The sequence below is a fragment of the Ceratotherium simum genome, chromosome 4 (assembly GCF_057802395.1).
Source record: "Ceratotherium simum simum isolate JZ-2026a chromosome 4, ASM5780239v1, whole genome shotgun sequence".
In the NCBI taxonomy this organism is placed as follows: domain Eukaryota; kingdom Metazoa; phylum Chordata; class Mammalia; order Perissodactyla; family Rhinocerotidae; genus Ceratotherium; species Ceratotherium simum.
This window is the reverse complement of record NC_141903.1, coordinates 58,405,279-58,417,522: the sequence shown is the minus strand read 5'-3', so window position 1 is coordinate 58,417,522 and position 12,244 is coordinate 58,405,279. Positions and strand designations below refer to the sequence as shown.

Below are 12,244 nucleotides of genomic sequence, written 5' to 3'. Positions count from 1 at the left end.
TCCAATAAGGCATGATCCTTCTGTTGGCTAATGCCCTATGCATTACAAATCATTTCCATTCTGGCTGGGGATAACATGCAAGATTCCCAATCATGTGTGAACTTTGGGAATTGTTCGGTCTACTCTCTTCCTTTGGATCTTTCCCTGGCCTTGGGTCGTTTTTTCTCACTCATGTGCTGGTCAATACTTAGCCAAAAACGTGTGGGGACCCCTCTGCTGTTCCCTGGGAGTTCTCTTTCCATGCAGCTCCCTTCTATCTAGTACACGGCCATGCAAATTCTAACGACCTTGGCCTCTAAACTTCAAGCTCTCTCTCTTCAATTCAGCAAGACCATTGGATTCTTTGTGTTTCCCTTCCCTGCACTGTAGCCTGGAAACTGTATCCAGGCAGTAAGCTGGAGCAATTTCTGTTTTGTTTTCAGGCTTTGAAAGTTTATTAAAATATTTTCTGAAAGTATGTTTGGAATATAAATCAAAGTTGGTAATCCAGGATCCTTTACTGATAATGGATTTTGAATGCTCTGAAAATGAGTACTTGGTTTTGCTCTTTAACCTCATTTTAATTCAGCCTTGTGAAGGATTTCAGGTATGATAGAACTATTTGCATTTGTTGAATATTTGGTAAAATATTTTGGTTTATATGTTTATGAAAATGTTTTTTAATGGAGCCTATTGATTTTGAAAGGTCAAGTTACCTTTCAAGACCTTATGCAATTCTTTTATAGGGCTCAAAATCTCCTTCACCAAGACCAAACATGCCTATTCGATACTTCATAATGAAGAGTAGCAATTTGAGAAACCTTGAAATTTCTCAACAGAAGGGTATCTGGTCTACAACCCCTAGTAATGAGCGGAAGTTAAATCGAGCCTTTTGGGAAAGCAGCATGGTTTACTTGATATTTTCTGTTCAAGGATCTGGACATTTCCAGGTGAGCCGTCCTGAAGTAGTAAAGTGGGGTTGTTTTGACTGCAGGTTAGCACATAGAGATAAAAAAACCCAAAGACCTGGCTTTTTATTGCATCAGAATGCAAGAGTGCATTTTGCTTTGCTGAGAATGAGGAATATATTGCATTTCTTCAAGGGAATGATAAATAGGGATCCCTTTGTTTTTGCCTTGTCATACCAGAATCTCTGCAGATAAACAATTTCTCCTTCTGAAGACAACTTTAGATTTACTATTTTTCAGGTGGATTAAAAGTAATGAGAAGCTTGACTTTTTGGTAAAATGTTTATTTAAATAGGCCAAGGAAGTTGGTATTAACAATCAAGAAACTGAGTGTGTTTCTTAACTCATCTTGACTTGATATATATTTGAATTTACAAAATAATGAATTTATTATTTAATATTACTATAAATTTCAGAAGTAAAAACTTAGAGGTTGGGTTTTATCCACTTATCATGGATTAAATGTCAGTTTAGAACTGTTGATACATTATTTAGAAAATATCTGTTCATATTTGAAATTATGTTAGAAAGCTGGGATTGGTCTTTTCTCTAAAATTTGCTAATACATCTTATTATAAAAAACATTTAAGAAGTAGCTTACTTTTTGTTTTTGTTAGATAGCTATTATTTTTATCTTAAAAAAAACTCAGAGCTTTCTCAGATAAATTGAATTCAGACATTTTAATATCATCCTCACCTTTCCTCTTCTGGCTCATTTTACCCATAGGGATTTTCTAGGATGTCTTCTGAGATAGGAAGGGAGAAGAGCCAGGACTGGGGCTCAGCTGGATTAGGAGGAGTGTTTAAGGTGGAGTGGATACGAAAAGAAAGTCTTCCCTTTCAGTTTGCACACCATTTACTCAATCCTTGGAATGACAACAAGAAAGTCCAGATAAGCAGAGATGGGCAGGTATATAATGACATTTAATATTTTTTCTTCTACTTTTCTTTTTGTTTTGCTGTTATTCAGTGATTTGTTTGAGGAGCAAATGTAAGAATACAAATTGTAGATTCCATATGCACATGGGAGATAGTGGTTCAGATTTGTAAAAGAGCTAGTAAAAACCTACTTGCAAATGTGTCTGACAGAGCTCATTGCTTTTTTAACATTTTGTAAATTTGGCTTCCCTCTGTCATTGCATATATAAAATCTCTCATAAGTTACTTCATGGAGGCTCTTGTTGTCTTACTAACTAAAGATATGATCAAAACTAAGTGTAATTCTGAAGTAATTTCACTAAAGTCCAAGGATAACAACAGTATCTAACTTCTTTATGGCTTTAACTAATTATGTAACAAATAACAACCTTTTCATATTTTTGTGGCTTGTTTTATTTCTATTATGTTTTGCTTTGCCTTCATGATGCTGCTGAAATGCATTTTAAACTAGTTAAGGTGAAGGGAATTAACATATATGGACTACTGTGCTAGCTGCTTTATACGAGGTAATTTCATTTAATGCATAAAATGAGTTATTAGCTCAGTTTTATGTAGGAGAAAATAGACTCAGTTTTGCCTAAGGTCACATAGCTAATATTTATTTGAACTAGTGTGATTCCATTCAATCACCGTATGAAAAGTGTTCAGGTTCTTTTTAAATGCACATCATATCACAAGAGAACTATAAATGACATTCTTTTCAATTGTATAAGAATATTTTCATTTTTATTCTATAATAATGATTTTGAAATAAATCTAATTCCTTATCCTAATGATAAGAATATTATATAGTCACCTAAGATAGGTTCTTGGAAAAAACCCCCAAAACATCTAATATATTAGGTTTCACAGTAAGCCTTGGGAAGTTCAAGCTCTGTGCTTTTGCTAAATCTCCATTAAAAACAAAATTCCTTACACCGAAAATTATACAATGTTATAAACCTTTATGATTTCAATAAAATAATTGGAAAAAACTCACAAAAAAAACAAATTCATTATTTGCAGATAGAAAAAAATTTAGAAGAATTCCATGGAAATCTCTCACCATTTTGTCACAAATAGTTGTGGTATTTGCAGGTTAACTACAGTCTTGAAGTTTGGAAGTCAACTCTATAAACCTTAATGCAAAGAATTAGAGCAACATACGCCATATGATTTTAACATGTTCTGGTAGAAAAATGAAATTTAAAGTGACTTTCTTACATTTTTATCAGTATAGGTTTTGGTGATTAAAAAAGTTCAATCCAGTTCTTTTTATGTTTATTCTGACTTTTGATTTATCTAGGAACTAGAGCCCCAGGTTGGTGAACAGTTGCTCCAGTTATGGGAACGCCTTCCATTGGGAGAAAAAAACACAACTGATTGACACTCAGGTTATACCATACTTGACTTTGAGTACTGGCAGTATTTGTGATCGTTAAGGATATCTTGCAGATTATCTTACGTTTTTTTTTTTTTTTACCCTTCCAGAACTCTTAGCTGCGGAAGAACATCATGCCTGTTTATAACCACTGAATGCACTGACTTCCAAAAACTGAGATGGGGTTGTGTGTTATGAATGGGCTTTTCTGGTTTAGAGTGTTGCTTTAGGACCACCATCTTCATATAAAATAGAAAAGGATAGCTTTAGTTTTTATAGTGATCATAGGGAATGATTATGTAATGTTTGTCAATATGTTTATAATTGAATAAAATAGTAGTAGTTTCATTATTTGACACAACAGCAGTTATTTTAAACATAATTTGAAGTTAAACATTTAATTTGTTTAAAACATTGACTTATAACTCTTATTTAGGATTTTTTTTAATGCAAATTAAATTTTTTATTTTAAGAAAGGCCTGAATATATCAATACATCTGAGCACTATTTTAGAAGAGTCAACTCTTAAGATTTATCATTAAAAAACAAACAAGCAAACAACCAAATTCTAAAAATATCCCTTTTCAAAATAGTGTGGGCTGATTAAGGACTATTCATTCTGCTATTTTTAACCTGAGACACATTAAGAAAAAAAAGGAGGGTTGTTCTTTTTCTGTGATTATGAAATGCAGTAAAATCTGAAGAAAGGCCGAGTTTCTCTCTGTCTTTGATCAGATCAGATTCAGTGTTTAGTTTTATTCCTGGTCCGGCGTCTTTTAACCTGATGTGTACCATACTCCTTCTTTCTTTCCGTGTTACAGCCTTCACACATCTCTTATATGAGCACAGTAATTATGACCTCTTTGTTTTGGCTAGGGAAACTTGATTTAGACAAGTTGAGAAATTAAACAAGTTATACAAGTTAAAAAAAGTGCTCAACAGTTAGTGGTAGCTTGGTTGCTGTATGTCTCCCAAACTGAAGTCCACAAGCACTGCAAATCTAAATGCCTTCTATGTGTTTTCTAGTACTTTTTATCCTTTACATATGTTTTTGGATATGATTTCTCTTGTTTTGTACTTATGGTTTAGTAAACAGGGTAATTTTTTTGTACACCTGTATTAGTGCCAACTTTCATATTTCTTTGCCATCTCAGAATTATTTGGTTTGATCTCTTTACCACCGTTGTCTATAAAGTTTCCTAAGAAGGGGAATAGAAATACAGCGAAAAATGAAAGAAATATCTTGGTTACTGAGCTCTAAATAGAACAAGTTTGGTAGCACATGTCATGATACATTTGGGTCATTGCTATATAACAAAAAACCAACATGAATCTAATTTAAAGACAAAAACAACCTAAGTCCTTTGCTTCTGTATTTGAGAACAAAGAAGCGAAAAGTCGTGGGTCAGCATAAAATCTTGAACCCTTCTACTTTCTCTGGGAAAGCATTATATGTTCGTGCATTAGTTTTGAATGTCAGCTGTGATTTTTGCCTGTATTTGTAGTTATTGGGTTTTTCTTGTTTGTTTTATACTTTGAGACATACCTGTAAATTGAGCCTATGTGAATTATGTTCCACTGTATGTGTATTACAGTTCTTTTCCTATTAGAACACCTTGTGTTTTTCTGATAATGTATACATTTTGTTTAGGTATATATTTAGCAGTTCATGGTGTTCTAAATCTGGAAGTAAGGACGTTTAAGAAATAAAACTTGTTTTAATTTCCATCTGTTTTCTAATATCTACCCTTGTATATAAATGATGAGTTTGTTGATATTTAATATGAATACAATTTGAATGTAATTAAAATGCTGTTTTTGGAAGAGATGAACTTTAAATATACTTATTAAATGAAATTCTATTAAATTATTTAGGTCTTGTTATTTCTGATACTATATAATAGGACTAAGGTAACAATGATTAACAATATCCCTTGAGATATTAACGAATTTCAAATACCTTGAAGGATACTAAATTGATAAAGAAGGTGATGTTTTCATATCAATACTGTCCTTGAAAAAATTCGCCTTTTTAATGTAGGGGGGTGGAAGAATATCTCAAGATGTGTTTAATGTAAATCTTTTGAATATTAATATATGCAGCCATCCACCTTCTGTTCTCAGTCAGAACACTGCATTATGGTAATGTGCCATTGTATCCACTGAACAATCCAGCCTCACTCTACCAATTACAGCAAAGATAGACAATGAGGAAAGAATAATCTCAAATGAGTACTTCAAGAAAAGACAGATTCATCTAAGATTTTGTTCTCAGAGACTCATTCTTCACCATTAAAAATCTTATATCCTGAAACAGAGAAAGTCTTGAGGAATAAATCAAATGAGCTTCACCTCTGAATCAACACCAGGGCAAAAATATTGCCACTGAACATGTAACTCACAAGTGACCGCGCCTTCCAGTCTGAGTGAACTTCCCATAGCACAATCCTCACTGTGATTCAGAACTTTCCACAATTCCACTCCACCCAAAGGACCACACAGTGCTGTCAGTATGCCCAAGGCCACTGGATGCACCTGAGTCTTTCCAGCCAAATGTGAAATTTCCACTTGGCTGTCTAATAAAATCTCAAACTCTGCATATTCAAAATGGAACTACTGTTCTTTCCCCAGAACCTGTTCCATGTAAAGCTGTCCTCTTTTCAATTGATGCCAGTTTCCATTCTTTTGGTTGCTCAGGCCAGAAAACTTGGAGTCATCTTTGACACCTTTATCTCTCAATCCAATCCATCAGAAAATTTTCTTGGGTCTACCTTTGAAATACATCTAGACTCCAACTGTTTCTCACCACATCTGTCACAACCACTCTCGGCTGAGCCACCATCATTGTCACCTAGATTATTGAAAGAGCTTCCTAAGATGTCTTCCCTCTTCTACCTCTCCTCCCTGCTGCCAATCTATTTTCAACACAGAAATCAGTGATCCTTTTAAAACATTAAATCAGTTTATATTACTCTGCTGCTCAAAACCCTGCAATGGCTCCTCATTTCGCTCAAATGCCCAAGTCCTTACAATGGCATAAACACCTTACGTGATCTGGTCCCCCATTATATCTCCGACCTTCTCTCCTCTACTCATCCTCTGCTCATTTCACTTCAGGCACCTTGACCTCCTTACTATTCCTTGAATATACCAGGCACATTCAAGCCTCAGAGATTTGTTTTAGCTGTTCACTCTGGAATGCTTCTTCTCAGAATATCTGGCCAACTAGTTGTCACCGTTCAGTGTTAGGTTTTTTGTAAAGTTTTTTTTTAAAATTTAACTTTTAGAATTAACATACAGTAAAATCAACTTTTTAAAAAGATGTACAGCTCTGTGAATTTTAACCGATGAATAGATTTATGTAATTTTCATCACAATCGGGATACACTTCCATCGCTTCCAATACTCCTTCATACTATCCATTTGTAGTTATAGCCTCCTCTCACCTCTAACCCCTGCCAGCCATTGATCAGTTCTCTGACATTCTCGTTTTCTTCTTTCGAGAATATCATATAAATAAAATCACACAGTGTGTAACCTTTTGGAACTTCTTTCGCTCACTATAATGCCTTTGAGATTGATCCAAATTGTGTATATCAAAGTTGATTTCCTTTTATTGCTGAGTAGTATTACATTGTATGGAATGTGCCACATTTTTTTTAAACCACTTACCTGTCAAAGAATATTTAGGTTGTTTCCATTTTTTTTGTGATTGTAAATAGAACAGTTAAATATTTGTGTACAGGTTTTGTTTGAAAATATATTTCCATTTCTTGAGTAAATACTTAGGTCTAGGATTGCTGGATTGTATGGTTAAGTGTATGTTCTATAAGAAACTGCCAAACTATTTTCCAGAATTGCTATACCATTTTGCATTTCTATCAATGTTTAGAGTTCCAGTTGCTTCACATACTTGACAGCACTTACTATTGTCAGTATTTTTTATTTTCACCATTCTATTAGGTGTGCGATAGTGTCTGATCATGGTTTTAGGTTTTATCTCTCTAATGGCTGTTAATGTTGAACATCTTTTCATTTGCTTATTATGTCACTGTTTTAGTCCATTCAGGCTGCTATAACAAAATACCACAGACTGTGTGGCCTATAAACAACAGAAATTTATTTCTCACAGTTCTGGAGACTGGAAGTCCAACATTAAGGTGCCAGCGTGTTCTGGTTCTGGTGCAAGCCTTCTTCCCAGTTGCAGACTGCTGACTTCCTGCTGTGTCCTCACATGGTGAGGGCCGAGCAAGCTCTCTGGGGCCTCTTTTATAAAGACACTAATTCCGTTCATGAGAGCTTAGCCCTCATCACCTAATCACCTCCCAAAGGCCCCACAAAGGCTACTAATACCATCACATTGGGTGTTAGGCTTTCAGCATATGAATTTTGTGGGGAGACAAACATTCAGCCTATAGCAGTCACCCACATATCCTCTCTGGTGAAGTTCAAGTGTTTTGACCATTTTAAAATTAAGTTGTTCGTTTTCTTAGTGTTGAGTTTTGTGAGTTCATTGTATATTTGGAATACAAGTCCTTTGTCAAATATATTATTTGCAAGTATTTTTCCCTCTATCTGTAGCTTGTCTTTTCATTCATTTCGCAGTATTTCTTGTAGTTTTTAATTTTGATGAACTACAATTGGTCAGTTTTTTTCTTTTATGGATCGTGATTTTGGTGTCATGTCTGAGAACTTTTTACCTAATCCCCAGTCATGAAGGTGTTCTCCTATATTTCCTTCTGAAAGTTCTATAGTTTTGTTTTATATTTATATTCATAATCCATTTTGAGTTAATTTTTGTACAAGTTGTGATATTTACGTTGAGGTTTATTTTTATGCATATAGATGTCCAATGGTTTCAACACCATTGTCGAAAAATCTACCCTTTTTGAATTGTCTTTGCACCTTTGTCAAAAATCAGTTTGCCAGGGGCCTGCTCCGTGGCTTAGCGGTTATGTGCACACGCTCCGCTACTGGCGGCTGGGGTTCGGATCCCGGGCACGCACCGACACACCGCTTGTCCGGCCATGCTGAGGCGGCGTCCCACATACAGCAACTAGAAGGATGTGCAACTATGACATACAACTATCTACTGGGGCTTTGGGGAGAAAAGGAGGAAAAAAGAAAAAAAGGAGGAGGATTGGCAATAGATGTTAGCTCAGGGCCGGTCTTCCTCAGCAAAAAGAGGAGGATTGGCGTGGATGTTAGCTCAGAGCTGATCTTCCTCACCAAAAAAAATAAATAAATAAAAATCAGTTTGCCATATTTGTTTGGCTCTATTTCTGGACTCTCTATTATGTTCCATTGATCTATGTATCTGTCACTTCACCAATACTGTAGTCTTGCTTATTGGTGCTTTAGAGTAATTTTTAAAATTGAGAAGTGAGGACTTGCGCTTCTAACCAAGATGGAGTAACATGGACTGGATTTACTTTGTTGCCCGAAACCACATTAAAAACAAAAAAGACAAAATATATGAAACAGCAGTTTTCAAGACACTGGATATGAGGCAATGAAAGACAGTAATCCCTGAGAGATGGGAAACAAACAAAGAGAGTCCTACAATTGCCCAAGCTTACTGCCTCGAGAGAGTTTCCAGGCCGTGGTGCAGGGACGGAGAACTGAAGCAGAACTTGATAGAGTTCCTGAGTTGAGACAGGATTGAGAGTGGGGAAAGCAAAGCAGCTAGAATTCATAGAAAAGCAGAGAGGGGTGAATTACATAGAGAGAGAACCCCAGAGAGCTGTAGACAGTCCCCTTGGAATATTCAGAGTGCTGATCAGTGCATGCATGTGTGGAAACTACCTGAGGTCGGGAAATGAGCCATCTGAAAGGATTAAAGGGAATAGTGCTTGGTGCTTATAAAGGGCCAGAAATAGTGCCTGTTCCCGCCAGCCAGGCTTGTAAAAATCCAAAAGAAGGCAGAAAAGGAAAAAAGAAACAAAAGACAAATGGAAATAACAAATAGAAACAAAAATAACAAACAAACAAAAGAACAGATAGAAAATAGTGAGATGATGGACTCAAACCTAACAAAAGCAATAATCATATGAAATATCTAAAAATCCCAATTAAAAGGGAGAACTTGTCAGATTGGTTAAAAAATCAAGACTCAACTACATGATGACTACAAGAAATGTGCTTTAAAGATACAAATAGGTTAAAAGTTAAAAAAATGGAAGAAGTTTTATCATTCTAGTATTAATGAAAAAAAGCTAGAACGGTTATTTTAATATCAGGCAAAGTAGAATTCAGAGCAAAGAATATAACCAGGGAGAAAGATAGTCATTTAGTAATGATAAGGGTCAATGGACGTGATAATCCTAAATGCTTAGGTACCTAATAAAAGAGCTTCAAAATACTTAAGTAAAAATTTATAGAACTGAAAGGAAAAATAGGTAAGTTCACAATTATTGTCAGAGATTTCAATACCCCACTCTCAATAATTGATAGAAAAGGTAAGCAGAAAATCAGTAAAGATATAGTAGGCTTGAAGAACATTAGCAACCAACTTGACCTAATAGTCATAGAACATACCACTCAACAGCAGCAGAATACACATTCTTTTTAAGTGCACGCAGACCATTTATCATGATAGACCATTTTGTGGGCTATAAAACAAATCTCAATAAATTTATTTATTTACTTATTTTTTATTGTGGTAAGAGCACTAAACATGTTAACCTCTTAACAAATTTTTAAGCACGCAATACAGTAATGTTAACTATAGGCACAATGTTGTACGGAGCTCTAGAACTTATTCATCCTGCGTAACTGAAACTTTATACACTTTGAACAGCAACTCTAATTTTCCCCTCCCCTAGTCCCTGGCAACCACTATTCTATTCTCTGTTTCTATGACTTGGACTATTTTGGATACCTCATATGGGTGGAATGATGCAGTATTTGTCCTTCTGTGACTGGCTTACTTCACTTAGCATAATGTTCTCCAGCTTCATTCATGTTGTTGCATAAGGCGGGGTTCCCTTCTTTTTTAAGGCTGAATAATATTCTGTCGTATGTACGTACCACATTTCCTTTATCTATTGATATACATTTAGGTTGTTTCCATATCTTGGCTATTGTAAATAATGCTGCAATGAACATGGAGTGCACATATCTCTGAGATCCTGATTTCAAGTTTTTTGGATGTATACCCAGAAATGGGATTGCTGGATCATATGGTAATTCTATTTTTTAAAAAGTCAATCAATTTAAAAGAATTCAAGTACCACAAAGTGTGTTCTCTGACCACAATGGACTTAAATTAGAAATGAGTAACATCTTACTTCAAACTAGCTATAAAAAGCAATGTTTTCCCACTAGTTTCCTCATAGATTCCAGGATTGATTCTCATTGGATCAATTGGTTTTGTACTTATCTCTACACCAATCACGGTGCTGATTGGCCAAATCTGTGTCAAATGCTCACCCCAAACATGAACCAAGAATAGGAGAGAAATGATTGTATAAAAGAATATCAAAGTAATATTACCAGAATAAGGATTCTGGGGCAGGCAAAATTATTGGCTATCCACTACTAAATGCTGCTAGAACTAGTTAGTGAGTTTAACAAGGTTGTAGGAAACAAGGTCTCAATATACTAGAAAAATAAATTTTATACTTCTATATACTAGCAACAAACAATTGGAAATTGAAATAAAAACCAATTATAATAACATAAAAATATTAAATACCTAGGAATGACTCTGACAAAAGATGTAAAAGACTTGGACACTGAAAAATACAAAATATTGCTGAGAAATTGAAGAAGACCTAAAAAACAAATAGAGATTTACCTTGCTCATGGGTTAGAAGACTCAGTATTGTTAAGAAGTCAGTTCTCTCCAAAATTTATAGATTTAACACAATCTCAATCAAAATCTCAGCAGCCTTTTTTGTGGACATTGACAAGCTGATTCCAGAATTCATATGGAAATGCAAAGGATCTAGAATAGCCAAAACAACACTGAAAGAGGACAACTTTGAAGGGCTCACACTACCTGATTTCAAGACATAAAATATAGTACACAAAACCGCTCGGTATTGGCGTAAAGATAGGCAAATAGATCAATGGAACATAATGGAGAGTCCAGAAGTAAACCCAACATCTATGGACAACTGATTGTTTTAGGCTTAAATGTAGGAACTAAAACTATAGAACCTCTAGAAGAAAACATAGGAGAGAATCTTTCTTGCCTTGATTTATGCAGAGATTTCTTAGATCCACTATCTCTAAAAGAACAAAAGGATAAATTTGGCTTCATCAAAGTTTGAAACTTCTGTTCTTCAGAACATACTGTTAAGAAAATGAAAACACAAGCCACAGACTGCGAGAAAATATTTGGAAGACGTATATTTAATAAAGGGCTTGTTTCCAGAATACTTAAAAAATTCTCAAAACTCTATGATAAGAAAGCAAACAACCCAATTAAAAAATTGGGCCATTTGAACAGATACTTCACCAAGAAGATATATAGAAGACAAATAGCACCTGAAAAGATACTCAACACTGTTAGTCATTAGGGAAATGCAAGTTAAAACCACAATGAGATACCATTATACATCTATCAGAATGGCTACAATGAAAAAGACTGACCTTGCGGACTGACCACGCCAAGTGTTGACATGGATGTGGAGGAACTGGATTTCTCACACACTGAGGGGGGGGAATGTAAAATGATACAACCACTTTAGAAAACAGTTTGGCGTTTTCTTAAAAAGTTAAACATACACTTACTACGTTTCATTCCTAGATATTGACATAGTTTTTTCCTCACTGCTTTGCATAGTATCATTATAGCAATCATATTGTTTTATGATCGCTTGTTTTCATATCTGTCTCCTTCTGCTCTCTCCACAGACTATATACTCCTTGGAGGTGGGGAATCTTTCAATTTTGTATGCTGAGTTTCTTGCACAGTTAATAAATATTCGTTTAAGAAATTGCTAAGAGCAATAAAGAAAATGAGAAAAATTCATTATCGAATATGAATTTT

The 12,244-nt window shown here is 34.9% G+C and overlaps 1 protein-coding gene across 2 annotated transcripts in view; it reads left to right on the top strand.

The window, feature by feature from the left end:
- The window catches only part of YTHDC2 (YTH N6-methyladenosine RNA binding protein C2), a 77,158-nt gene extending 72,184 nt beyond the window's left edge, over positions 1-4,974 (top strand). For both annotated transcript variants that reach the window (XM_087429917.1, XM_004420304.3), the window contains 4 exons: positions 726-929; positions 1,675-1,857; positions 3,172-3,259; positions 3,357-4,974. In XM_087429917.1, coding sequence (XP_087286043.1) covers positions 726-929; positions 1,675-1,857; positions 3,172-3,252 — 468 coding nt within the window. In that variant the 3' untranslated portion in view covers positions 3,253-3,259; positions 3,357-4,974. The remainder of the gene's footprint in view (positions 1-725; positions 930-1,674; positions 1,858-3,171; positions 3,260-3,356) is intronic.
- The last annotated feature ends 7,270 nt before the right edge of the window (positions 4,975-12,244 follow it).